Source organism: Oncorhynchus gorbuscha, linkage group LG04 (assembly GCF_021184085.1).
Source record: "Oncorhynchus gorbuscha isolate QuinsamMale2020 ecotype Even-year linkage group LG04, OgorEven_v1.0, whole genome shotgun sequence".
Taxonomy (NCBI): Eukaryota; Metazoa; Chordata; class Actinopteri; order Salmoniformes; family Salmonidae; genus Oncorhynchus; species Oncorhynchus gorbuscha.
The window spans coordinates 35,408,397-35,436,349 of NC_060176.1; the positions used below are offsets into that span (position 1 = coordinate 35,408,397).

The 27,953-nt window shown below is 40.8% G+C and overlaps 1 protein-coding gene across 5 annotated transcripts; it reads right to left on the minus strand.

The window, feature by feature from the left end:
- Positions 1-241: 241 nt before the first annotated feature.
- On the minus strand, positions 242-27,931 carry LOC124034007 (bromodomain-containing protein 3-like). Of its 5 annotated transcripts, none has more exons than XM_046346618.1 (12): positions 27,693-27,931; positions 25,309-25,635; positions 22,014-22,151; positions 21,524-21,671; positions 21,240-21,430; positions 17,328-17,699; positions 16,940-17,068; positions 16,660-16,857; positions 16,212-16,280; positions 12,428-12,636; positions 11,843-12,132; positions 242-3,139 (listed from the first exon to the last, which is right to left on the minus strand). In XM_046346618.1, exons 2-12 carry the CDS (start codon positions 25,498-25,500, stop codon positions 3,021-3,023), a joined length of 2,055 nt encoding a protein of 684 aa, XP_046202574.1. In that variant the 5' UTR covers positions 25,501-25,635; positions 27,693-27,931; the 3' UTR covers positions 242-3,020. The 5 variants fall into 5 exon arrangements, with proteins under 5 accessions (XP_046202574.1, XP_046202573.1, XP_046202575.1 ...); XM_046346617.1 differs by having other exon boundaries at positions 27,636-27,931; XM_046346619.1 differs by having other exon boundaries at positions 16,675-16,857; positions 27,636-27,930.
- Between the last annotated feature and the right edge of the window lie 22 nt (positions 27,932-27,953).

Genomic DNA, 27,953 nt, shown 5'->3' on the forward strand with positions numbered 1-27,953 from the left:
TAACAAAATGGATTGAATACTTATTGACTCAAGACATTTCAGTTTTCATTTAATTCATTTGTAAAAACATAATTCAACATTGACATTATTGGGTAGTGTGTAGGCCAGTGGATCTCAATTTAATCCATTTGAATTTCAGGCTGTAACGCAAAATGTGGAAAAAGTCAAGGGGTGTGAATACTTTGAAGGCACTGTATATACACTTGTCTCAACTCGTATGACATCACTCAGGCACACCAAGCTGTTTTTAAATGTTTTAATGTAAGAGGTTGTCTGTGTTAATGAGAATTTAGTTGTTAAAAGTAAAAAAATAATCACCACTACTAGCAACTCATTTAATGATCTCAGATTCATGAATTGCCATTGTAAATTCTCTAATCGATTGCAAATACATTTACCACCTCACATACATAATAGTAAAAACCCAGTCACAGCAGGTGTATTTGTAAAAGGGTAAACAAGCAGTTTGAATACATTATTCTGAATTTGGACTACATTGTTTATTAGGACACTTAACTACACTAAACAAAAATATACACGCAACATGTGAAGTGTTGGTCCCCTGTTTCATGAGCTGAAATAAAAGATCCCCCAAATTTGACATATGCACAAAAAGCTTACTTCTCTCAAATTTGTTTACATCCTTGTTAGTGGGCATTTTTCATTTGCCAAGATAATCCATCCCCCTGACAGATGTGGCATATTAAGACGCTGATTAAACAGAGTTTATCAGTACACAGGTGCACCTTGTGCTGAGGGCAATAAAACGTCAGGTCTAAAATGTGCAGTTGTGTCACAACACCACAGATGTCTCAAGTTGAGGGAGTGTGCAATTGGCCTGCTGACTGCAGGAATGTCCACCAGAGCTGTTACCAGAGAATGTAATGTTAATTTCTCTACCAATGTCATTTTAGAGAATTTGGCAGTACGTCCAACCGGCCTCAACCTCTGACCACGAGGAACCACGTCCAGCCCAGGACCTCCACATCAGGCTTCTTCAGCTGTGTGATCCTCCAGCCTGCTTGATGAAAATGCGGGTTTGCACAACAAAAGAATTTCACCAGAACGTATAAGGGAAGCTCATCTGCGTGCTCGACGTCCTCACCAGGGTCTTGACCTGACTGCAGTTTGGCATCGTTTCCGACTTCAGTGGGCAAATGCTTCTCTTAGATGGCCACTGGCATGCTGCCGTTCATCCGCCGCCATCACCTCATGTTTCATCATGATAATGCACGGCCCCATTTTGCAAGGATCTGCACACAATTCCTTCAAAGCTGAACATGTCCCAGTTCTTCCATGGCCTGCAAAATCACCAGACATGTCACCCATTGAGCAGATCACAATTAGCAGCCTAATCAACTCTATGCGAAGGAGATGTTTCGCACTGCAAATGGCGAACCGACTGGTTTTCTGATCCACGCCCCTACCGTTAAAAGGTATCTGTGACCAACAGATGCATATTGGTGTTCTCATTCATGTGAATCCATAGATTAGGCTTATATGAACTTTAATTCAGTAAAATCGTTGAAATTGTTGCATGTTGTGTTTATATTTTTGTTCAGTGTAGCTTTGTTTACAGAGGTCTTTGCAATGCTCAAATGTTGACAAAATAATTCGGTCTTGAGTAAACCAATTGAGTTTTTATACATTCTGTGTTTAGTCGATCACCCAGATGAGATGGAGAGCCCATTGCTCTCCACTCAAAAGAAACAGGCTATACTGTAAGTGTTAATTCACCTACATGTGGAATATAACCATCATGTTCAATGAAAGACTAGCCCATACACAGACAATGGAAATAGTTATTTCATTCAATAATGAAAGTTGTCAGATTTGGCACATGCCAAATATACAAACAGGCCAGGAAACAAATCACAATGTGATGAGTGTTAAATGCTCCCCTCCTAAAATGTTTTAACATTAAACACTGGCTGCATAGATACATGTAAAGGACAATAGAAGTGTCAAGAACTATCGAATAAAATTGAGAAAAACATAGAACTCAGTCTCAACTGCTTGATAAAAGAAAATCACCTGACAAATCATCAGGTGAACTCTTTATAAAGGAGTAGATGTTAAAAGGTATGAGTACATCTAGTAATACATTACTTTGGGAAGTATCAAACCAAACAAGTTCATTTGTATATGCTCCACATTCTTGATGCAAAATATCAAAGCAAAACACTGCTAAGAAATCAAGACGCAAAAATGATAATTAGACAATCAGCAAAAGGTGTTCGAATAGCAACTTTACTTTGCCACAAATGTGTATATAAAATATCCTCAGGAAATACAGATAGGGCCATGATTAAGTCAATGTTCTATTCAACTATATTTTAACAGACCCTTGAGACATAACAGATTTAAATACTGATTGGAGCATGGAAGATTGATAAAAATAAATTATTTGCGATAGATGACTAGTAACCATTTGTTTTGCATTGTCAATGGAAATGAGATTTATGCTCATAAAAATAACAATCGTCTTAATTTCTTCAATATAACTGTATACATAAAGTAAAACAAAATGGAATGGAGTGTTGTGAGGTGGCAAAGGTCAAACTACAGGCAACAGCCTTCCCAGGAAGAGAAAAAACATTTGTCCCTTGAGACAATGTTGTCCAAACCAAAATCAATCTTTAGTGTTTTTAAAGATTTCCTACTGGTATAACAGTCTTTCAAAGTTGATTCAGCTACAAGCACCCATGTAAAGCAGATTTTTTTTCTCTTCAATTAAAATAACTAACATGTGGTTCTGGTGATACCAGGCATTTCCCTTTGAGGGCCAGCAAAAACAAACCCTGACTATGTCAGCTATATCTTCTTACACGTTTTCCTACTTTGTCTCTAAAGGCATTTCTAAATACAAAACATGATCAATATCTTCAGTCATCGAAAGTCTTCATTATCTTATAAAAGTAATCCAGGGGAAGAAAAGAAGACAATACCCTACTAGCTAAAAAGGAGGGTAGATTACCTAAGGTGAGAGAGGGACTCAGGGTATGGGGGTCTTTCACTGATCAATCGGAGTCGCTGCTTTCTGAGCTGGAGCCACTGGAGCTGCTACTGCCAGAGTCAGAGGAGCTGCTGCTGCCGCTCAGCCGAGAGGCACCCCCTGCTGGCGCCGAGCCTGCCTTCTCTGCAGAGAAGAAGGAAGGAGGAGAGGGTTAATACTAAGGCACACAGTCAAACACAGACATATCAACTAGAGAAAACAGACAACCATCCTTTTCACAGAGAGCATCAATGGACAGTATATTATAAACAGCCCAAAGCGGCATAATTAGTAATAGGCCATATTTAGTCAATACTACTTACTACATTGACATACTACTACTATTGACATACTATTGATATTGTTCAATGACTAACACTTTTGAGGTGCATGGTTAGAGGAGAAAAAGGAGGTAGCCATCCAAGCAGTCAGAGTTTCTTACAGAAATGTCTGAATCTGTCTGAATCCCTCCATGGCTAAAGCTTAACGCAGAAACACTGAAAACGTGTCCCATGTAGGGCTGTCCCCAACAACAACAACAACAAATCTTGGTGACAAAGAGTCCTCTGTTCCTTCGACCAATCGAATGGTAAACATTTTAAAATGTGTATTTTTCCATATATTGACACAGACCGTCTTTCCACCCTCAGCATCCGACGGATTGTCTCCACCTTCCACCACCATGCACCATGGTGAGTATTTACTCTGTTCACAGCCATAAACGTATGTGACAACAGTTCACTCATAATAACGTATTATTTGTTGAACAACAATTACAGTCCATCCATTCTAGCTGACCCCATTCCTCACTTGAACCCCATGTAAAGTGACGTGCTCTACAATACGTCTTCTTATTTGTCTCTCCACCCTCCCGCCTCTCTAATGGACTGTCTCCACTGTGGCTGTACAGTAAAAGGAGTCGACCTCAAATATGAAAACTGTTCAAGGGTGTGTAGACTCACTACACTGTATACCCATTATAGAAATCTATAGAAACATCTATTCTACCATTTCTGAATTGTGTTCTGAAGTATCCAATCTAACCAGGAAATACTTTGATATTCGGGGAAACGCAACCAGAGTGACTGATGAACTCTCCAGCAGATGGACTGGATTCCAACAGAGAATACAACAATGACATAAATATATACTTGGATTTCAATGTACATAATTTTAGATTGTGTGTAAATGAATCCAATCGTCTTGCCCGCTCTCAGTCCCACCCCATTCCCTTTGTCCACCAAGCCGTCGTATCAGCTTAGCCCACTAGGGACTTTTTCCTATCATTGTTAGTAACCAATATCTACTGTTTGTTTATGTATTTCTGTGATTATTTAGTTAGTAAATAAATAAATAATTGAGCCAATTGGTGTAATTTGAACATTTTCCATGGTGCCCCGACTTCCTAGTTAATTCAATTTACATGATTAGTTTAATCACGTAATAATAATGACAGAATTGATTTGATAAAATAAGTTCACATTTAATGACAAGCAAGAGACACGACAAAGCTACAATCTTGATATAATGGATTGCCAGTCCTTGGATCCATAGCTCCTATATGTTTATCACCCGTGCTATCTGGGATCCTTGGGACGTACCTACCCCAAATCATGACCCTTCCCCTAACCTTACATATAACCAAATCCCAAGTTCATCATAAGGTGGCTGCAGCTTGCTTGCACCAGACAGAGGCAGAAAGGAGAGGACCAAATACAGCAAGGAAAGGGCGGATAGACCCAGAGACATAGATACATTTAAATGTACACACACACGCACAGTTTAAGTCGGAAGTTTACATACACTTAGGTTGGAGTCATTAAAACTATTTTTTTCAACCACTCCACTAATGTATTGTTAACAAAATATAGTATTGGTAAGTCGGTTAGGACATCTACTTTGTGCATGACACGTAATGTTTACAGAGATTATTTCCCTGTATCAGAATTCCAGTGGGTCAGAAGTTTACATACACTAAGTTGACTGTGCCTTTAAACAGCTTGGAAAATTCCAGAAAATGTCATTGCTTTAGAAGCTTCGGATAGGCTAATTGACATCATTTGAGTCAATTGGAGGTGAACCTGTGGATATATTTCAAGGCCTACCTTCAAATTCAGTGCCTCTTTGCTTGACATCATGGGAAAATGAAAAGAAATCCACCAAGACCTCAGACAAACAAATTGTAGACTTCCACAAGTCTGGTTCATCCTTGGGAGCATTTTCCAAACGCCTGAAGGTACCACGTTCATTTGTACAAACAATAGTACTCAATTATAAACAAAGGGACCACGCAGCTGTCATACCACTCAGGAAGGAGACGCGTTCTGTCTCCTAGAGATGAACGTACTTTGTTGTGAAAAGTACAAATCAATCCCAGAAAAACAGCAAAGGCCCTTGTGAAGATGCTGGAGGAAACAGGTACAAAAGTATTCATATCCACAGTAAAATTAGTCCAATATCGAGTCCTAAAACACCGCTCAGCAAGGAAGCCACTGCGCCAAAACCGCCATAAAAAAAGCCAGACTACAGTTTAACTGTAAATGGTGAAAAAGATCATCATTTTTGGAGAAATGTCCTCTGGTCTGATGAAACAAAAAATAGAACTGTTTGACCATAATGAACATCGTTATGTACGCTTGCAAGCCGAAGAACACAATTCCAACCGTGAAGCACGGGGGTGGCAGCATCATGTTGTGGGGGTGCTTTGCTGCAGGAGGGACTGGTTCACTTCACAAAATAGATGGCATCATGAGGATGGAAAATTATGTGGATATATTGAAGCAACATCTCAAGACATCAATCAGAAAGTTAAAGCTTGGTCACAAATGGGTCTTCCAAATGGACAATGACCCCAAGCATACTTCCAAAGTTGTGGCAAAATGGCTTAAGGACAACAAAGTCAAGATATTGGTGTGGCCATCACAAAGCCTGATCACAAAGCCTTGACCTCAATCCTATAGAAAATTTGTGGGCAGAACTGAAAAAGCATGTGCGAGCAAGGAGGCCTATAAACCGGACACAGTTACACCAGCTGTCAGGAGAAATGGGACAAAATTCACCCAACTTAATTGTGGGAAGCTTATGGAAGGCTACCTGAAATGTTTGATCCAAGTTAAACAATTTAAAGGCAATGCTACCAAATACTATTTGAGTATGTAAACCTCTGACCCACTGGGAATGTGATGAAATAAATAACTTTCATCTATTATTCTGACATTACACATTCTTAACATAAAAGTGGTGATCCTAACTGACCTAAAACAGGGAATATTTACTGGGATTAAATGTCAGGAATTGTGAAAAACTGAGTGTAAATGTATTTGGCTAAGGTGTATGTAAACTTCCAACTGTACATGTAAGGGATAAACACTGATGCTTTGTACATTATCTGGAAATAATGGATGACTTGGTCCTGCCCGTGTTTATTAGTTCCAGAAATTGTACAGAGCAGAGGCGTTTATCCCACTTATACCACGGTTGCCAAAGAAAACAAGCACACATTTACTGGTAAAAATGACATGTAAATTCATACCATTTCATCCTTCCACTTAACCTGGTTGGTAGTTCTATAGGTTAGGTTGCTAGAGAAGCTGACTTGTTCATTATATTTGTTTGATTGCTATGCAGACTGGCAATGTTCTTATCCCTTGCTTGCTAGCTAGTCATGTCAAATCTACAGATACAATTACATCAACATAGCTGCATTTGCATTTGTTTAAGCTGTTTTCTAGTGCATTTATTTGGGTACATCCATGCTACTGTACATGCGTGTAGTGCCTGTTGAGGGATGACACGCACAAAGTCAATTTCATCTATTTAACTAATTAGAAAATGTCATGTATTTTTTTATGTTTATGTTGTTCATATTTCAGTTGATAACTGCAATATAACTACCTACATTTAATATAACATTACTAACTACATTTAACAATGTTTTAGTGGGGGAAGGGTGGGGTAGAATTGAGTGGATTTGGGACATTGCTGGGCCGATTCTGGCCCAAAAATAGCACCTTTGGCTGAGTTAAGGGCTCCCGAGTGGCGCAGCAGTCCAAGGCACTGCATCTCAGTGCTAAAGGAGTCACTACAGACCCTTGTTCGATTCCAGGCTGCATCACAACCGGCCGTGATTTGGAATCTCATAGGGCGGCACACAATTGGCCTTCCGTCGTCTTAGGGTGTGGCCTGGGTAGTCCGTCATTGTAAATAAGAATTTGTTCTTAACTGACTTGCCTAGTTAAATAACAAATAAAAACAAAGTTCAGGCTACCAGATCTGGGCCGAATGACTCGGGCCTAGTCTGTACTGTCATTCATTTCGGACTCGGGCCGGATTGCATTTGGCAATTTTCAGTTTGAACGCACAAAAGCATTCACTGTGAAAGTTGATAGGCTACATTTAATGCCATTCATATATAGCTTATACGCAATTTATTGAATCGCTTCATGTTTTCTTGCGCAAACTGTGAGCAACTCAGACATGTCTCAAAACACAGGGATTTCGATTTTCACCGGACTAGTATTATCAGAGGACCTTGGAGTACGTTATTCTGGCTGGAATTGATGCTCTCCTGCCATGTTAAAAATTATTGATATAGTAGATTCGGACGGGACTACAGATGTGGTGTTTTGTGCTCGTGAACATACACTATAGTTCAAAAGTTTGGGGTAACTTAGAAATGTCCTTGTTTTTGAAAGAAAAGCACAATTTTTGTCCATTAAAATAACATCAAATTGAATAACATCATCAGAAATCCAGTGTAGACATTGTTAATGTTGGCATTAGAAAATGTGAGAAAATGTGCTTTTCTTTCAAAATGCTAGTGTAATTACATTACTGATCTCCCCCAGTAAAACAAATCCCGTCCGAATAGGGCACAATAGAGCCTGACCTATAGCACATCATAATCACATCAATAAATTGGTTATAACAATCTGAACACCATAACACGTGACAGAAAAATGGATGCCGAGGATGTGACAAAAACTCGAAACGGGGGAATGTTTACTGTTTGCTCAGGGGGTAAAGGGAAAGTTGTGTAGAATCATTGACTAGTGAAAAATACTGGAAATCAAGAAAAAGGTAAGGAGCAAGTGCTGATTATAGACCTAATTAAGTTGGAGTTTCCTTTCCTCACTTTTCCTAGAAAATAAGGCAAGGGCTGTTTTCCTTCTCTGTATTGTTCTCAACACCAATATGCTTGTTAAATTTGCTTATATTCACATAGCAACATGGTCTAGGAAAAGGCGCCAATTCAACAGCACACTGATGTGTTTCTGAACTGCGGACAGCGGCCAATATCCAATGCAGGAGGAAGTGCATATCAAATAACGTTATTTTTATTAGTGTGGCACCATTGTTCTTATGTAATATAACCATATACAATTTCAGTAGCACGTCTTAGACTGATGGACTGTGTCATCCCCACGGCCTCCTCAATGACTCAGTTCACTCAGACAGGTGTTACGTACACCATGATATTTTAAAAAATATACGTTTTGCTACTGCTCTACTAAAGAAATCTGTCTGTCAGTCAACAGCCTATTGACCAAACAATCGACGAGTCGACTCACTGGTGTCTGCCCTAGTCCCATTCCATGTTTGTATTATTTTTAATGATTGTCTATCACTATGTGCCATCAGGGTGATTGCCCACGAAACTCGAACAAAAGAGGACCATGTTTCTTTTGATTTTCACAGATTTTTATCCATAAAAGGATCCTTTGGAAGAAGGTATGATTAAATTTGACATTTGTATCTTAAAGCACAATTGAGAAATAATTTAAGTTTTGGCCTTACTCAGGAACTACTTTTCGACACCATAATGTTTCATCTGTCATATGAAGCTTTACCACTTGCTCTGTAATATGAGTAATATTTAGATTTTTTAAAATGATTTTATTGCATTCATTTATGAATAAAGATCGATCTAAACATGAATATTGAAAAACATTTTCCAATATGTTGTTGATCATAATAAATCTACAGCGGGGGTTCTTATTTTTTTTTAGCTCGTGACCCAAATGAGAAATGAATCGTCCTCCTGTGACCCAAATCCAAAACGACCCAAATTAATTATAGATGTATTCTCATAACTCGCGATCCACCTCTCACATGCCCAGGGCCCACTTTGGGTTCTGACCAATAGTTGAAGAAAGAAAACCTGATCGAAAGGCATATTATATCAAAGTTCCCAAGTGGGAGCTCACCTAGTTTTAGAGTTATGATAAAAATTGCAGCATTATGATCCAATCCCCTTGTAGCACATACAGATTAAACATGGAGTCTTAAAGGAGGCCTGGGTAAGGTCAAACTGTCACAAATGTTCCAATTTAAATTAAAGGAATAATCCACACAAAACCACAAAGTCATAAGATTTACAGTGTTAAATAAGCGGGAACAAGGTTATATATAACAATGTTATAAGATTCGTAGCAGCATGTGAAAATCTGTTGCAGCACAAGTAGACTACAAAACCCATAATTTAAAGCCATCAATCTTATATATATACTTTGTCATGAGGATATAAAACGGATGATGGTGATCTGGAGTGCAAGTAATTGTTTTAAAAGCGTTATGAAATGTTATGTTGTGTCCCCCCCCCCCCCCCCATCTCCAGTGATGAGTACCGTATATGTATGACGCGTTCCTACACAATTTCCTGATTTCAGACAGACCACTTAAAAGTTAAAACATGGTGAAAATAGTTATTTTACACACTCATAAAACATTCGAAAAATTGACAGGAGTTTAAAGAGTTTATTTTCTGGGGGGTGAATTATCCCTTTAATTATTTCTCAATTATACTTTGACACAAATGTCAAATATCTGTCAACAATCCTTCTTTCAAAGAACCCTTCTATGGATGCGATTTCATGAAAATCCCCCAAATCATGGTCCTGTTCTAGTTCGGTGAGGAATCACTCATCATAAAGCTACTGGACAGTGACGACTCAAGTAGGTCTATGCCACTTCCTGACACGGACCTCCATGCTTAGACAGTCGCTAGGTCGGGGGGGTAACTGATCCTTGAAACTAGAGAAACATTAATTCTACAAAGCATCAACAAAACTGCCATCAACGCCTCAACTAGGCCAGTGAGAACTTTTCACTTGCCCATCTTTTGCCTATACTATTCTAGTCCATTTGGCAGCCTGTTGCACATTTTGAGCTCTGAAACACCGGTATCTTTGTCAAGCGGTTTCTTGTGGTTCAGTTGTCCACTCACATCCCGTAGTCTCTTTTCTAACTATTCTTTTCCTGAACCAGTTCTTCCTTAGAATTGGCACTGTTTTCCTCAATGCCCTCTCTCAATGAGAGACACACAGTGCCCTGCAATAAGTTCCCACATGATGTACCTTGCTGATGTGGTAACAAGCTGCATGTCTTGGTCTCTCTAACATCCATTACTTTTTCTGTGTTTTGGTGGTGGTAATGAATCCACTTAAAATTCTATTGGACCAAAACAATAGTTCCAGTTCAAGTCAGTTTTGCTATCTTGAATTAGGATATATTTCTATTATCGCATTCAACACAAGTACTCTACGTGAATTGCCAAACTGCTCTGCATATAAGAGACAATTTTATCTGAACTGAAGGCTAATTTTCAATGAACCACTAAAACCAGGCATGCAAAGAATGGGAGGGTGAGTAACCTCAGTTCAAAGGGGGAGGAAGGAACAAATGCAAGGGAGCTTTAACCTCTTGCTCCTACCTGACACGCAGACGTCCCATCTAGACATCTGGAAATGCAAATGCGCTACGCTAAATGCTAATAGTACTAGTTAAAACTCAAACGTTCATTAAAATACACATGCAGGGTATTGAATTAAAGCTACACTCGTTGTGAATCAAGGCAACAAGTCAGATTTTTTAAATGCTTTTCGGCGAAAGCATGAGAAGCTATTATCTGATAGCATGTAACACCCCAAAAGACCCGCAGGGGATGTAAACAAAATAATTAGCATAGTCGTCGCTACACAAACCTCACAAATAAAATATAAAACATTCATTACCTTTGACCATCTTCTTTGTTGGCACTCCTAGATGTCCCATAATCACTATTGGGTCTTTTTTTCCGATTAAAATCGGTCCATATATAGCCTAGATATCGATCTACGAAGACTGCGTGATAAACGGAAAAAAATAGCGTCTTATAGCGTAAGGTCATTTTTTTAAATTAAAAAAGTTGACGATAAACTTTCACAAAACAAAATACTTTTGTAATGCAACTTTAGGTATTAGTACACGTTAATAAGCGACCAAATTGATCACGAGGCGATGAATATTCTTTAGCTGTCCGTCTGGAAATAATGTCCGGGTAAATCTCAACCAAAATATCCGGTCGGAGACCGGAAGAACTGCGCTGCCTTGCGTCTGTTTGACCAAGAAACAAATAGTAGGCAAATGACAAGACTCTAGACATCGTGTGGAAGCTGTAGGTATTGCAACCTCAGCCCCATTAAATGTGGTTCACCTTTATCAATGGGTTCAAGTCACGCATGGATATATTTTTCCATTTTCAGTGATCAGATTTTCCTGCACTTTTCGATGAAACGCATGTTCTGTTATAGTCACAGCCGTGATTTAACCAGTTTTATAAATGTCTGAGTGTTTTCTATCCACACATACTAATCATATGCATATACTATATTCCTGGCATGAGCAGCAGGGCGCTGAAATGTTGCGCGATTTTTAACAGAATGTTCGAAAAAGTAGGAGTAACAGGTTAAAGCATTTAGGCAACAGACAGAGAAAGGAGAGGTTTATCCCTGAAGAAGCCGTAACCATTAGTGACTGGAGAAGGGAATCTGTGAAAACACCAAGAAAGAGTAATAGTTCACGACTTACGTAAAAGTTTCCGCTGCTTTTTCTGCAAACAGGACTTGACGTATCGTTCGAGCTCACGAAGGGTTGAGGGTTTGAGTGTCTCAAAGTCTATCTCTATCTCGTCTGGATTGGAGTCACGCAACGATGGCTCCCGGGACTGGATGATGTGGACCACCCTGCCCAACTTCTCACCCGGAAGACGGTTGATGTCAAGGCTGAGCTGGCGCTTCTCGTCGTACGACATGGGAAGGGATGGCTCCTCTTCTGACTCGTTGTTCGCCACCACCACCTTGGACCCTTTCTTCGGTTGCCTGAAATTGTTTTGGTCAGATATTTGTTAGGCCTACAGCTTTTGCCTCTCTCAGGAGGTTCAGCTTAGCACTGAGAGAAGTTCAAAGAACAGATGATTCGTGACAGACTGACATGTCTGGATCAGGCTACATGGGGATACGAGTTAAAGTGTTAACACAGCAGTGCGTAACACTGTTGCAACAATGATTCATCCAAAAGCAAAAGTTACTGGCATTATTGAGCAAATTACTTGTGATGCTCAGGACAGTGTGATGAATTACGAAACACAGATATGAAAAGACTGGGCAGTAGTACCTGGTAGCCACCACCATGCTGTTTGGTTTCCGGGCTGGAGCCTTTTTCTGATTAGCTGGCTTGACTTGGGGTGCTGACTTGGGTTTCTTCTTGTCATCCGCCGTCCCCTTGTCCTTCTCTTTCTTATCTTTTTCCCTTTTCTCCCTTTTCTTTGGTTTACTTACTGGGGCCTGTGACAGAACAGCCAGCTGTTCGTGAACGGCCTTCAGCTGAGGAGAAAAGCAGAGTCAAGAGTCACCCATGAGTCCAGATGTTGGTGTATGTAGGGTGAAGCTGATGGAGGGACTGGGGCAAGATACTGGGAGTGATGGCAAAATACAGGCATCGATGGTTAGCTTAATGTGTGATGTCAGCACGTGTAACCTGTTGCAGAGAATTTGCACCATTATGTCGTGGACCATCTCATGTCACAATTATGACAGTGATATTAGTTATATTTTAGCCCTGGGAGGGACATTTTCTTTTCCCTTTGAAGGAGTCATTTTATAGCCAATTCATGCTTGATTGACTTTTGTTGCATCTTGAATAAGATAATACATAAATCATCCTCAAGTTATGTGCATTAATTAATGGAGTACACAGTACTCATGTTTCTGCATATCTTCTCAAATGAAAGCTCAAAATATTAACAGAGGAAACAATCAAGTGTGTGATGTGTATAATGTACATTGATTTATGTCAGAAAAACAGAATACTGGCATGCAAATGAGGTGTCTCGATAAATAATTTCCCATTGGCCTGGGAAAAAAGCAGTAGGAAAAGCACACCGGGACCACCCAGCCTGTACTGTAGCTATCTAACACTTTAAAACAAGACGCACATGCTGACTCCCCAAGTGACGCATTGACTGATTGCTTTTTGAATAAACAAGTATGTAATATAGAAACAAACAAAAAAAATATATATAATAACTTTGAATTGTGAACACCCTAATAAAACACTGACATTTCCTGGTCTTCAGCACAAAAACATTGGTCTTTTTTATTCCACTTGAAAAAAGGAAATATTTTAAGTGAAGCTACAATGCGGAAAAAGCATTTGAAATCATTGCCAGAATCATTTAAAAAAAAATAAAACACTGCTAACACTATCACCATTCGCCACCAGCCAACACTGTCACAGTTTTATTAGTCGTATTTACAGGATACACATGGTTTACATCGTCCGACGAAATGCTTACCACCATGAAAACTAACATTTCCTATGAAAAAACAACACTAAAATAATGCAACAATGGAGGGAAAAAGTAACTATCAACAAAATCTTAGAAAAGACATGACAAAGAGCAAGCTGACTACTGAGGGAAAGATCATCTGCTAGGGATGGACAATAGTTTTCAAATACTTTAACACTGAAACTTGTATTGCAATATCCATGTGACATTGTAACATACTACAAAGATATACCATTACATTTCAAATGATTAATAAAACAAACTTTTCAATGTAGTTTTTATGACATGCGCCCCATAAAAAGACTGGCAGCCGACGGGTAGCACTCAGTGGGTAGCTTGTTTTTAATGTTGGCCAATCAAAGTGGCAAAAAGGCTCAATGTAATTAAAAGTTAGAGATATAAGAGTAGGCTACAACGAGAAACCAACAGGTAAGCGGTTTAATCTTAATGGGGTTGGGTAGAAAGCGCATTCAGAATACATTCAGACCCCTTCCCCCTTTCCATATTTTGCTACGTTACAGCCTTATTCAGAAATGGTTTAAATATAGATTTTTTGACATCAATCTACACACAATACTCCAAAGCAAACAGGTTTAGAAATTTCTGCAAATTTCCAAAACTAAATATTTACATACGTATTCAGACCCTTTTGCTATCAGACTCAATAGAGCTCAGGTGCATCCTGTTTCCATTGATCATCCTTGAGATGTTTCTACAACTTGATTCGAGTCCACCTGTGGTAAATTCAATTGATTGGACATGATTTGGAAAGGCACAACTGTCTATATAAGGTCTCACAAGCCATGAGGTCGAAGGAATTGTCTGTAGAGCGCCGAGACAGGATTGTGTCGAGGCACAGATCTGGGGAAGGGTACCAAAAACATTCTGCAGCATTGAAGGTCCCCCAAAACAGTGGCCTCCCTCATTCTTAAATGGAAGAAGGCCTGGCCAAACAGAGCAATCGGGGGAGAAGGGCCTTGTTCGGGGAGATGACTAAGAACCTGATGGTCACTCTGACAGAGCTCCAGACTTCCTCTGTGGAGATGGAAGTACCTTCCAGAAGGATAACCATTTCTGCAGCACTCCACCAATCAGGCCAGACGGAAGCAACTCTTTAGTAAAAGGCAGAGTTTGCCAAAAGGACTGTCAGACCATGAAAGAAGATTCTCTGGTCTGATGAAACCAAGATTGATCTTTTTGGCCTCAATGAAAAGCGTCATGTCTAGAGGAAATCTGGCACCATCCCCTATGGTGAAGCATGGCGGTGGCAGCATTTGTGCTGTGGGGATGATTTTCAGTGGCAGGGACTGGGAGACTAGTCATGATCGAGGGACATATGAAAGGAGCAAAGTACAGAGAGATCCTTGATGAAAACCTGCTCTAGAGCACTCAGGACCTCAGACTGGGGTGAAGGTACACCTTCCAACAGGGCAACAACCCTAAGCACACAGCCAAGACAACACAGGAGTGGCTTCGGGGCAAATCTCTGAATATCCTTGAGTGGCCCAGCCAGAGCCTGGACTTGAACCTGATCAGACATCTCTGGAGAACTGGAAATAGCTATGCAGCAACGCTCCCCATCCAACCTGACAGAGTTTAAGAGGATCTGCAGAGAAGAATGGGAGAAACTCCCCAAATACAGGTGTGCCAAGCTTGTAGCGTCATATCCAAGAAGACTCGAGGCTGTAATCACTGCCAAAGGTGCTTCAACAAAGTACTGAGTAACACTTACATAAATGTGATTTCAGTTTTTACTTTAAAAAATATATATAAATGTGCAAAAATGTCTAAAAACAACATTTTTGCCTTTCATTATGGGGGTTTGTGTGGAGATTGATGATAAAAAAAAATGTTTTAATCAATTTAAGAATAAGGCTGTAACGTAACAAAATGTGGGGGAAAAAATCATGCGGTCTGAATACTTTCCGAATGCACTGTAGCCTCAATTAGCCTAGCTAGCTGTAGCTGAAAAGCTTAGCTAGCTAGCTAGCTAGCTAGCTAGCTAGCTAGCTAGCTAGCTAGCTAGCTAGCTTGTCTGGGCTAATCCAGTCAAGAAAGGCACGGTTATATCATAGGAGGCGCTATAGGAGGACAGGCTCATTGTAATGGCTGGAATGGAGTCAAATATGTTTCCATGTGTTTGATGCATTTGGTACCATTCCATTCCAGCCATTACAATGAGCCCATGCTCCTATATCGCCCCCCCCACCAGCCTCCTCTGTGTTTTATGGGACGGTAAATAACATTGGGGCTGCTACAAGTTAGTCTTGGCTGTAGCTGAGTTGCCTTGGCTAAAGTTACTTGGTCTCTCTCTCTCCCCTCCGTCTGCTCGGCTTGCTCCCTCCCATCTCACACACAACGGCCCCTCCGGAGCTGCAGCAATAGCGTGCCAATGCCTCTCCCTCACTCAGCAGTGCTCAGATTAAAAACATTTAAAAAACACATGTATTTCGAATATCCCACATTTTATTTCAAACCCCCATCCCTACCATCTACCAAGCACACTTACAATCCGTTTCAGAGTGCTGGTCCCTCTACCGCTCTTTCAACAAGGTGCAATACAAAAATATAAATAGTTTTGTGGGGACGGGGAAGTAAGAGATAAATCACCTGAAAACGTTTGGCACACCCGTTTTTTTTCCCCGCCCTGTTACCATTGGGGTGCTCCACAGTGATTTGCTGGTAAGAAAGCCAAAGGGGAAATCAGTGGACAAAGATAGAAAACTCCAAAGTTCATGTTAACATCCTAGCAGCACAACAAACTATTTCATCATCAGACCTAAATATTGTCACCATTGGTATGAATGAAATGTAAAACATTGCGCTAAAATGTGAGCTCTACAGTTACAGTATGCAAGCCACGATACCAAGATATTCTAACAGTTTGTGGCGGTAGAGGGTTAACTATGTCACTTTTACTGTGGATCTCTGAACACCATGCAGTGGCTTTGATTTTTAAGTGGTAGCGGTCTAAATCTGATGTGGGGGACGAAGAGGGCATCTCCCTGTTCATCCATCCACGGGTTTTGGATCTTGGTCCTTGGTTGTGAGAACCCACCTGTTCCGAACCCACCTGTTCCTGCAGTTCGGCGAGCCGCATGGCCCGCTCCTCCTCTGAGTCCGAGCTCTCCGAGCTGGAGGTGTTGCCGCTGCTCTCACTGCTCTCTGTACTCTTGCTTACCACCGGCATGGTGGAGGGCTGGGTGGCGTCAACGGGCTCGTCTGGCATCTTGGCAAATCGCATCTCAAACACATCCTGAGAAACAAGAAGACAAGGGGCAGTTCAACCGACAGTGCTCCAATGAGGTGAGTTAAAGATCTGATGAACTTTATCCTACCTGTAGCTTCCTGGCCATGGCTACAACCTCGTGGTCGGGGGGGTTGTACTTGTAGCAATTTGAGAACATTAACCGGACGTCCGTCGCAAAGCTTTGGGCATCTGGGTAATCTTGACTGTCAATTTTTTTCTGTGGACACAGCGCAAACAGTCAGAGTCTTATTACTGAGAAAGCTTTCTTCAAAACTCAAAAGCAAATCTACTAGCAAAACAAATGTAATCATCCTCCCCTTAGCTGTTACGGTGTCGACTGTCGTTCAGGGACAGTTTTAATCACGAAATTTAAAAAACAGGGTCAAATTATTTTCTTCCACCAAGTAAACAGCCAGACTTTGGAGGGCAATTTAGAAGAGTTAGGGGTGAGTCGAGGGAGTGAATAGGGGACCTACTTTGACAGTGCTGAGGTCCATGGGGTGCTTGATGATCTCATGGTAGTCATGCAGTTCTAGCGCCTCCGCATCTACAGGCTTATAGAAAGGCCAAGCGTAGGCTGCGTGCTTCTTGGAGAGCATCTCCTTCAGGATGAAGTCGCAGTGCTTGAGCTGCTCGCCGGGCTTGCCTTTCTTGCCACCGAGCAGTGGCACCTCTCCGTCCTCGGTGCCCTTCTTGGGGGGTTTAATGGGTCGCACCGTGCTCTCCCGCCTGGATGAGACTTTCCCCTGTTGGGATTCCAGGAGCTGGGTAGGGGAGTCACTTCTACTGGCCGAGATTGCTGAGGTTGTGGGAGTTGTTGTGTCTGCTTTCCGCTTCACCCCCTTTTTCTGTGAAAATGACAATGACCAAACAAAGACATCAGTGGCTTGCGTCTCTTTATCAAGACATGGCATATTCAACATTTTCTGATTTCTAATAGATTATTACATCCTAAGACAACATTTCGAGGAGCAGAATTGTAAAATACGTTCCCCACACAAAATCCCATTAGACTGTAGAATTAAATAAAAAGACCCCCGGGAGAGACCAGTCTTCCTGGACTTAACATTACTTTTTTTTATATAATTCAAAAAAATTACATACATACAGTTGAAGTCGGAAGTTTACCAATTACATTTAAACTCACTTCACAATTCCTGACATTTAATCCTAGTAAATTTCCCTGTCTTAGGTCAGTTAGGATCACCACTATTTTAAGAATGTGAAATGTCAGAATAATAGTGGAGAGTGATTTATTTCAGCTTGTATTTCTATCATTACATTCACAGTGGGTCAGAAGTTCACATACACTCAATTAGTATTTGGTGGCATTGCCTTTAAATTGTTTAACATGGGTCAAACATTTTGGGTAGCCTTCCACAATAAGTTGGGTGAATTTTGGCCCATTCCTGCTGACAGAGCAGGCGTAACCGAGTCAGGTTTTGTAGGCTTCCTTGCTCACACACGATTTTTCAGTTCTGCCCCAAAATAATTCTATAGGATTGAGGTCAGGGGTTTTTGATGTTGTCCTTAAGCCATTTTGCCACAACTTTGGAAGCATGCTTGGGGTACTTGTCCATTTAAAAGACCCATTTGCGACCAAGCTTTAACTTTCTGATTGATGTCTTGAGATGTTGCTTCAATATATCCACAATTTTCCTTACTCATGATGCAATCTATTTTGTGAAGTGCACCAGTCCCTCCTGCAGCAAAGCACCCCCACAACATGATGCTGCCACCCCCGTGCTTCACAGATGGGATGGTGTTCCTTGGCTTGCAAGCCTCCCCCTTTTTCCTCCAAACATAACAATGGTCATTAAGGCCAAATAGTTACATTTTTGTTTCATCAGACCAGAGGACAATTCCCCCAAAAAGTATGATCTTTGTCCCCATGTGCAGTTGCAAACTGTAGTCTGGCTTTTTATGGCGGTTTTGGAGCAGTGGCATCTTCCTTGCTGAGCGGCCTTTCAGGTTATGTTGATATAGGACTCGTTTTACTGTGGATATCGATACTTTTGTACCCGTTTCCTCCAGCATCTTCACAGGTTCCTTTGCTGCTGTTCTGGGATTGATTTGCACTATTCGCACCAAAGTACATTCATCTCTAGGAGACAGAACGCATCTCCTTCCTAAGCAGTATGATGGCTGCGTGGTCCCATGGTGTTTATAATTTTGTACTATTGTTTGTACAGATGAATGTGGTACCTTCAGGCGTTTGGAAAATGCTCCCAAGGATAAACCAGACTTGTGGAAGTCTACAATTTGTTTGTCTGAGGTCTTGGCTGATTTCTTTTGATTTTCCCATGATGTCAAGCAAAGGGACACTGAGTTTGAAGGTAGGCCTTGAAATGCATCCACAGGTACACCTCCAATTGACTCAAATTATGTCAATTAGCCTATCAGAAGATTCTAAAGCCATGACAATTTTCGAGAATTTTCCAAGCTGTTTAAAAGGCACCGTCAACTTAGTGTATTTAAACTTCTGACCCACTGGAATTGTGATACAGTGAATTATAAAAGTGAAATAATCTGTCTGTAAACAATTGTTGGAAAAATTCTGTGTCATGCACAATGTAGATGTCCTAACTGACTTACCAAAACTATAGTTTGTTAACCACTCTTGGGTAGTGGGCAGTATTTTCACATCCAGATGAAAAGCATGCCCAAAGTAAATTGCCTGTTATTCAGGCCCAGAAGCTAGGATATGCATATAATTGGTAGATTTGGATAGAAAACACTCTAGTTTCTAAAACTGTTAAAATAATGCCTGTGAGTATAACAGAACTGATATGGCAGGCGAAACCCGCGAGGACAAACCATCTCCCCCCAAAACAATTCAGCCTACCACTATTTTCAATGGCTGTCACTTGTATTATAAGGACAAGTCCTCCTAAATTGTAGCTCCTAGGGCTTCCACTAGATGTCAAGTCTTTACAAAGAGTTTACAGGCTGTTTTGGGGGGGAAAAATGAGCCAGAAATTCAAGTTTTTCTAGGTGGCTCCCATTTTGACTGTAAAAAATAAACAAATTAACATTTACAGTGGCTTGCGAAAGTATTCACCCCCTTGGCATTTTTCCTATTTTGTTGCCTTACAACCTGGAGTTAAAATAGATTTTTCGTGAATTTGTATCATTTGATTTACACAACTTTGAACATTTAATTTACCACTTTGAAGATGCAAAATATATTTTATTGTGGAAAAAAAATTAAGAAATAAAACTAAAAAACTAAACTATTCACCCCCCCAAAGTCAATTCTTTGTAGAGCCACCTTTTGCAGCAATTACAGTCTCTTGGGGTATGTCTCTATAAGCTTGGCACATCTAGCCACTGGGATTTTTTCCCCCATTCTTCAAGGCAAAACTGCTCCAGCTCCTTCAAGTTGGATGGCTTCTGCTGGTGTAAAGCAGTCTTTAAGTCATACCACAGCTTCTCAATTGGATTGAGGTCTGGGCTTTGACCTGGCCATTTCAAGACATTTAAATGTTTCCCCTTAAACCACTCGAGAGTTGCTTTAGCAGTATGCTTACAGTCATTGTCCTGCTGGAAGGTGAACCTCTGTCCCAGTCTCAAATCTCTGGAAGATTGAAACAGGTTTCCCTCAAGAATTTCCCTGTATTTAGCCCCATCCATCATTCCTTAAATTCTGACCAGTTTCAAAGTTGCTGCCACCACCATGCTTTAGTGTGGGGATGGTGTTCACAGGGTGATGAGGTATTGGGTTTGCGCAGACAGAGTTTTCCTTGATGGCCAAAAAGCTCAATCTGACCGGAGTACCTTTTCCATGTTTGGTGAGTCTCCTACTTGCTCCATGGGATGTTCAAAGTGGTGTATATTATTTTTTTAGAACCCAACCCTGATCTGTACTTCTCCACAACTTTGTCCCTGACCCGTTTGGAGACCTCATTGGTCTTCCTTGTGCCGCTTGCTTGGTGGTGCCCCTTGCTTCGTGGTGTTGCCGACTCTGGGGACTTTCAGAACAGGTGTATATATACTGAGATCATGTGAAATCATGTGACACTTAAATAAAGTCCACCTGTGTACAATCTAACTAATTATGTGACTTCTGAAGGTAATTGGTTGCACCAGATCTTATTTAGGGGCATCATAGCAAAGGAGGTGAATACACCACTTTAAACAAGTAATTTTTTTCATTTCACTTCACCAATTTGGACTACTTTGTGTATGTCCATTACATGAAATCCAAATTTTAAAAAAATTAAATTACAGGTTGTAATGCAACAAAAAAGGGAAAATGCCAAGGGGGATGAATACTTTTGAAAGGCACTGTACATACATTTTCACAAACACTAATGACATCACACTTGCTCAGACCCACATTCACACCCAACGCTGTTACCAATACCTGAAAGACTTTCTGGACTTACTTTGATGACTGGCTGTGCTGTGGGAACCACAGCCATCATGGAGGCAGCGGGAGACACAGCTTGGACAGGGATAACAGAGATGATGGTTGGCACTGGCGTGGCTGCTATGACAGGAGTCTGACAAACAGGTGGAGGGGAGCTGGGATAAGTGGATGGGGGTGAATCTGTTGGCTCGGCCTCTGCTTGGCTGCCTGAAAGGAAGACGCAGGAAGCAAACTTTTGTAAGTGACAGACATTTCCCCTCAGTGCACAAGTCCCTCCCAACTGTGAAAGGATGGAGTTACCTGCACTAATAGGCCCTCCTGGTTTGTGGGCAGCTTTAACTTTGGGGGCCGGTGGTAGCAGCTCCACCTCCTCCTGAGGCATTTGAGACACTTTCTGTAAGAAGATTTTCTCCAGAGCTTGGGCCATCAGCACAATGTCATCTGTAGGCTGTGGGAATACAAGAGGGAATGAGTTATGGGTCAAGATGAAGGCGAAGGTCAGACGGAGCACCTGATCAAAATTATCACAGTTACAGTATCAATAATACCTAGAAAGGTGATGGGGCGCCTCTAGACAGAGTAGAGAAAGTGTAAATACTTTTCAAATCCCAATCCTCATCTTGATGAGTCAAAATAATGTACACAAGTTAAAATCAATGTCACAAAACTGTGTGTGTGTGTACATGTCAGTTTATGTGATCCTGTGAAAAAAAAAAGTATGCTCTCTGAACTACTTGTTATTGCTGGTTTTTGTATTTCGATTTGGAATGAATGGTAAAGGATAATTTACCTTGTTGTAGATGTAACAGTTGGTAAACATTGTGTTGAAGTCCTGCATGCACTCGCTGGCGCTCCAATAGTAGTTATTCTCTAGCCTCTTCTTTATTGTTCCCATGTCCATTGGGCTCTTGATAACTTTATGATAGTCCTATATGGCAGCATCAATTGGAAAACAACGTTCAATATGAGGGAGCAATAAAAAATAAATGGCCAGGAAATAAACATGTTTTATGATGAATGTTGAACAATGAGGGGTTCATCCTTTCACACATCGTAATGTTACTACTACTTAGGAACCACACAAAAATGTACATACATCCACACAGAGTATTTACATTCAAATATAAGAGCCTACTTCTACCCAGAGCCAAATGTAGCATTTAAAGCTAGAATCCTTAGCTGTTACATCCATTTCTGGACTTATAAATGGATGACATATACCCATTGATGCTTTGAGAATATCTTATAAATGCCTCATGTGCTTATTTAAACTGTCATACCCTATTAGAATCCAAAATATAAGCTTGTTTTACTCCAATGTTTGTAAAAGTAAAATCTAAACAAACACATAGCCTCAAAACATGGTTTAAGGTCCAATGCAGACCTGTTTTATTTCAAAATAAAATAATTTCTGGGTAACAACTAAGTACCTTACTGTGATTGTTTTCAATTAAAATGGTGATATAACAAAAATAGCTTCTTAGCAAAGTGGCATTTCTCAAGAAGTTTGCTAGGACTGTCTGGGAGTGGTCTGAGTGGGGAGGGGAGAACTGAAAATGAGCCATCATGGGCGGAGAGGTTTGGAACTCTTATGGGTCTGGCACCAGGCAGGCCAAAACTTCATCCCACCAAAACAGTCCTTTCAGTACAAGGGAATTATTATTTTCACAGCATTTTCACAGATTCTAGCATTTAGTCTGTTAGTCAACCGAGATTGTTTTAGTCGAGCGGGAACAAATAATATAAACTCAGTAACAAAAGAACGTCCCTTTTTCAGGACCCTGTCTTTCAAAGATAATTCGTAAAAATCCAAAGAACTTCATTGTAAAGGGTTTAAACACCGTTTCCCATGCTTGTTCAATGAACCATAAACAATTAATGCACCTGTGGAATGGTCGTTAAGACACTAAGCTTACAGATGGTAGGCAATTAAGATCACAGTTATGAAAACTTAGGACACTAAAAGAGGCCTTTCTACTGACTCTGAAAAACACCAAAAGAAAGATGCCCAGGGTCCCTGCTCATCTGTGTCAATGTACCTTAGGCGTGCTGCAAGGAGGCATGAGGACTGCAGATGTGGCCAGGGCAATAAATTGCAATGTCCGTACTGTGAGACGGGTAAGACAGCGCTACAGGGAGACGGGACGAACAGCTGATCGTCCTCACAGTGGCAGACCACATGTAACAACAACTGCCCGAGTTACATCAGGAACGCACAATCCCTCCATCAGTGCTCAGCCTGTCTACAATAGGCTGAGAGAGGCTGGACTGAGGGCTTGTAGGCCTGTTATAAGAAAGGTCCTCACCAGACGTCACCGACAACAACGTTGCCTATAGGCACAAACCCACCGTCACTGGACCAGACAGGAATGGCAAAAAGTGCTCTTCACTGACGAGTCGCGGTTTTGTCTCACCAGGGGTGAAGGTCGGATTCACGTTTATCGCCAAAGGAATGAGCGTTACACCGGGATCGATTTGGAGGTGGAGGGTCTGTCATGGTCTGGGGCGGTGTGTCACAGCATCATCGGACTGAGCTTGTCGTCATTGCAGGCAATCGCAATGCTTTGCATTACAGGAAAGACATCCTCCTCCCTCATGTGGTACCCTTCCTGCAGGCTCCTCCTGACATGACCCTCCAGCATGACAATGCCATCAGACATACTGCTCGTTCTGTGCGTGATTTCCTGCAAGACAGGAATGTCAGTGTTCTGCCATGGCAAGCAAAGAGCCCGGATCTCAATCCCATTGCGCACATCTGGAACCTGTTGGATCGGAGGGTGAGGGCTAGGACCATTCCCCCCAGAAATGTCCGCTGAACTTGCGGGTGCCTTGATGGAAGTGGGGTAACATCTCACAGCAAGAACTGGCAAATCTGGTGCTGTCCATGAGGAGGAGATGCACTGCAGTACTTAATGCAGCTGGTGGCCACACCAGATACTGACTGTTACTTTTGATTTTGACCCCCCTTTGTTCAGGGACACATTATTCCATTTCTGTTAGTCATGTCTGTGGAACTTATTCAACAACTGAGACAAACTGAACCTTGTTTTGGTCATACAAATATTTACACATGTTAAGTTTGCTGAAAATAAACGCAGTTGACAGTAAGAGGACATTTCTTTTTTAGCTGAGTTTTAAAAAATCCTTTGTTTCCATCTACAATAGTCATTTACAACATTAACAACATCTACACTGTATTTCTGATCAATGTGATCAATGCCACACAGCCAGGTCCATGCCACACCGCCAAATCAATCAAGGTGTGGATGGAGGACCACCAGATCAAGACCCTGTCATGGTCAGCCCAATCTCCAGACCTGTACCCCCATTGAAAACCTCTGGAATGTGATCAAGAGGAAGATGGATGGTCATAAGCCATCAAACAAAGCCGAGCTGCTTGAATTTCTGCTCCAGGAGTGTCATAAAAGTCACCCAACATCAATGTGAAAGACTGGTGGAGAGCATGCCAAGACACAAATATAGATTTCTGAACTCTTCCTAAGTTAAAACATTAGTATTTATTATTAGTAATTTCTAAAAATTAATGAACTTATTGCTCTGCATTATTCAAGGTCTGACAACACTGAATCTTTTTTTGTTATTTTGAACAGTTGTCATTTTCTGCTAATAAATTATCTAAATGACAATATTTTTATTTGGAATTTTGGAGAAATGTTGTCAGTAATTTATAGGATAAAACAAAACATTTCATTTTACCCAAACATTAGATGAGTAATGGCAGAATCTACGAAAGCCAGCAGGAGAGGAAGGAGAATAGTAGGGTCAGGTTACGTTTTTTTGATTCTGGTTATCTAGATCTCTGGCGCACTCTTGCGGCATTTGTCTTATTTCATCAAACCGTAAGCTTAAAGCATCAGACAAGCGCAATGCATATATTTGATGTTATATGGAAAAATACACTTTAAAAATGTTTACCAGTAAATTGGTCGAAAAAACAGACAACTTTCGGTGGACCAAGGTTTTTTTCTGTTGGGGACAGCCCTACTAGCTTAAAGGATCTGCTTCTACCTATTACTAACTACCAATAACAAAAGAGAAAACTACGGAGTGTGGACTTGACTTACAGCAAGACATAATTTGATGGTATCCACAGGTGTATAAAAGGGCCACGCAAACTGATGTTTCCATAGAGTCTTCACCACAACATTCTGCATGTACTGTAGTTGGTTAGTTTTCCTGCCAGGCTTGTTGGGGTTGAAGAACTCTGGTGGCGGTGGATTAACAAGCGTCGGGACGGCCGCAGGAACAGCCGACATACTGGCAACAGGAGAACACTTCTTCCCAGTTCTGCAAAACGTCTGAGTGTTTTCAATGGATACTTTGCTCCTCTTTCAGCTCCTTATTTCTCCAGCAGTACACACATCCCATCTCATGACCTGAGTGTCCGTGCCCTGCAAAACAAAATAAACAAATATTGGAATTAGAAAATTAAGGGAGCTGCAGTTCAGAAAATATGAGACACTCAGAGTTAAAGATAGCATCCTCACAGACAGTAAAGTTTACTTGAGTCAATTAGGCTAACATTTTATGACAAAGACTTTGAGCTATCAGTGGTAGCTAAATTATTTAAAAAAAATTTAATTAATAAAAAAATGTAAGTATACATTACATCTAGCCTAAGTAATATAGCCTGCACAGACACCTGATCACTTAGAATTTGTCAAATGGGCAACGAATTTAGCATTTAGCTGGGCAACAGCTAGCTAGATTGTTACACCAGATAATGTACCCTCAGAAATTGGTATCCATTACTGGGAGTTACAGGTTAGGTACTGTTTGCTATACAAAGAGTGGGTCTAATCCTGAATGCTGGTTGGTTAAAAACGCATTCCAGCCGGTGTCTATTCCACAAATTTACCACCTGCTAAATCTATGACGTTTGTATAAACCTTACTGTCTGTCTCTTCAACATTTGCAACATAGTTTCAATATTCAAATTCTATGTCCAACGATCCCATAATAATGAACGTGTCAGGGTCGGGAGGAGAGGCAGGCAGCGTTTCTCAGCCTGTAGAAATCATGAATCAGCTGCCATAGTTTTTATGGATATATACAAATAAATGTCAATTGAAAAAAAAGGTATAAAGAAACGAAGTGCATCTAGTTTGCAGTCTTCCAGACAACACCCGTGCCAGTATATCCTCCAAACACCGGCTTCTTTTATCATTTACTGTAAGTGTAGCACAGAGAATTTCCGACCGACCTTAACAATACTTTCTTCATTCTCAATTCGCTCAAAATGTAGAATCTAAATTGTCCGTGTCCAGTTGCAGGTGGAGCGTTAGAACTAAGAAAATGCTCCATTATGAAAATAAAATGTTTTGCTCCATGAAGTCATCCAAAAATGTGTATACTCTGCCATCTTGTCCATTTCAAATGTTCTCCTATTAATCGAGATCGGTGGGTGTCCACCTCAAAGTGCTGCATGTCATGACAGCCCTGTCTCGTTCAATGAGAGAACACTTGAAAGAGACAAGATGGCAGTGTATACACATTTTTGGATTACTTCATGGAGCAAACATGTATTTTATTTTAATAACGGAGCATTTTCAAAATTCAAACGGACCCCCTGAAACTCATTTTATGAGAGTCCCGTTTCCACAAATCGAGAACGAAGATTGTATAGCCAATACCAGTTTAGCATAAAATTATATTGCAGCTTCTGTATAGACAAACCTGTAATTACATTATATGGTGTTACAATCTGTAGCTACACCAAACAGTACCAAACCTGTAACTCCCAGTAATGGATACCAACGATATTTGGTTAAATCACATCTGTAGCTAGGCAACAACGATGCAGAGATAAAACATTCCCAAAAGCACATTCCCCTCCAAGTTACGTCCAAAATCTGACACGCTTAGCAATTAAAATGCATATTGCTAAATGTACACAACTACTTATCCACCCTTTATCTCACAAAATAGTAGCTATTGTACATGTAGCGATGGTGTGCATGATGATTACGTAGCATCACAATCTATTCCTTTAAAAAGATGGCGGGCAGGGCAACGCAATGCTAGCTTGCTAACTATCCTCTCAATCGGCAAAATCCTAAATGTGCATGCCATGCAAAGAGCTAGCTAGCAACGTACATACTCCACTAGTTCGCGTGAAGTAGCTACACCTAAAATGTTGAGTGGTGTGTTATAGAAGAGCTGAACATGATATAATTAGATAGACAGCTTCCCATTTACACTTCGCATATGATAAATGTAGCTTCAGCTACTAGCCTAACAAATCCTAGCTGCTTTGTAGCTGTGCATTGTTTCAAGGCGCCGAGCGGGCCGGCCGAATCAGAAAACAACCTAGATTGAGTGTATTTGAGAAACACTTAGATATGTATCCTGTCATTTAAATTACACAAACCAGAACAAAATAACATTTTACTTTATCACTCTCTCCTCAAATGGCTCCAGTGGTGGTTCGCTCGCAGTTTTCAGGTACCTTTTATTTCAGCGAAGTAGCTAGCATATTAGATGAGTTATCAGCATAGAGCTAGATAGAGGACAAATATTTTTTGTATCTGTTCCATTATAGCGTCTGTGGCAGCGCCATTAGACTATCTCCAATGTGAAGAGGTCCATTTTCTTCTTCATGACTGGCTGATCACTATGAGGACCCGGTTGGACATGACTACAACAGGGTCACCAGGAGGGTTCAGCCAATGAAATTGAATTCCCACCCAGTTGACCACATTAAAATGGT

Coding starts and splice junctions, on each gene's coding strand:
- LOC124034007 (XM_046346618.1), bottom strand. CDS start 25,500: ATGTCGGCTGTTCCTGCGGCCGTCCCGACGCTTGTTAATCCACCGCCA. Junction 16,858..16,939: donor CCATGGCCAGGAAGCTACAG/GTAGGATAAAGT, acceptor CTTGTTTCTCAG/GATGTGTTTGAGATGCGATT. Junction 12,637..16,211: donor GGTGTGCCAAACGTTTTCAG/GTGATTTATCTC, acceptor TTTTCTCCTCAG/CTGAAGGCCGTTCACGAACA.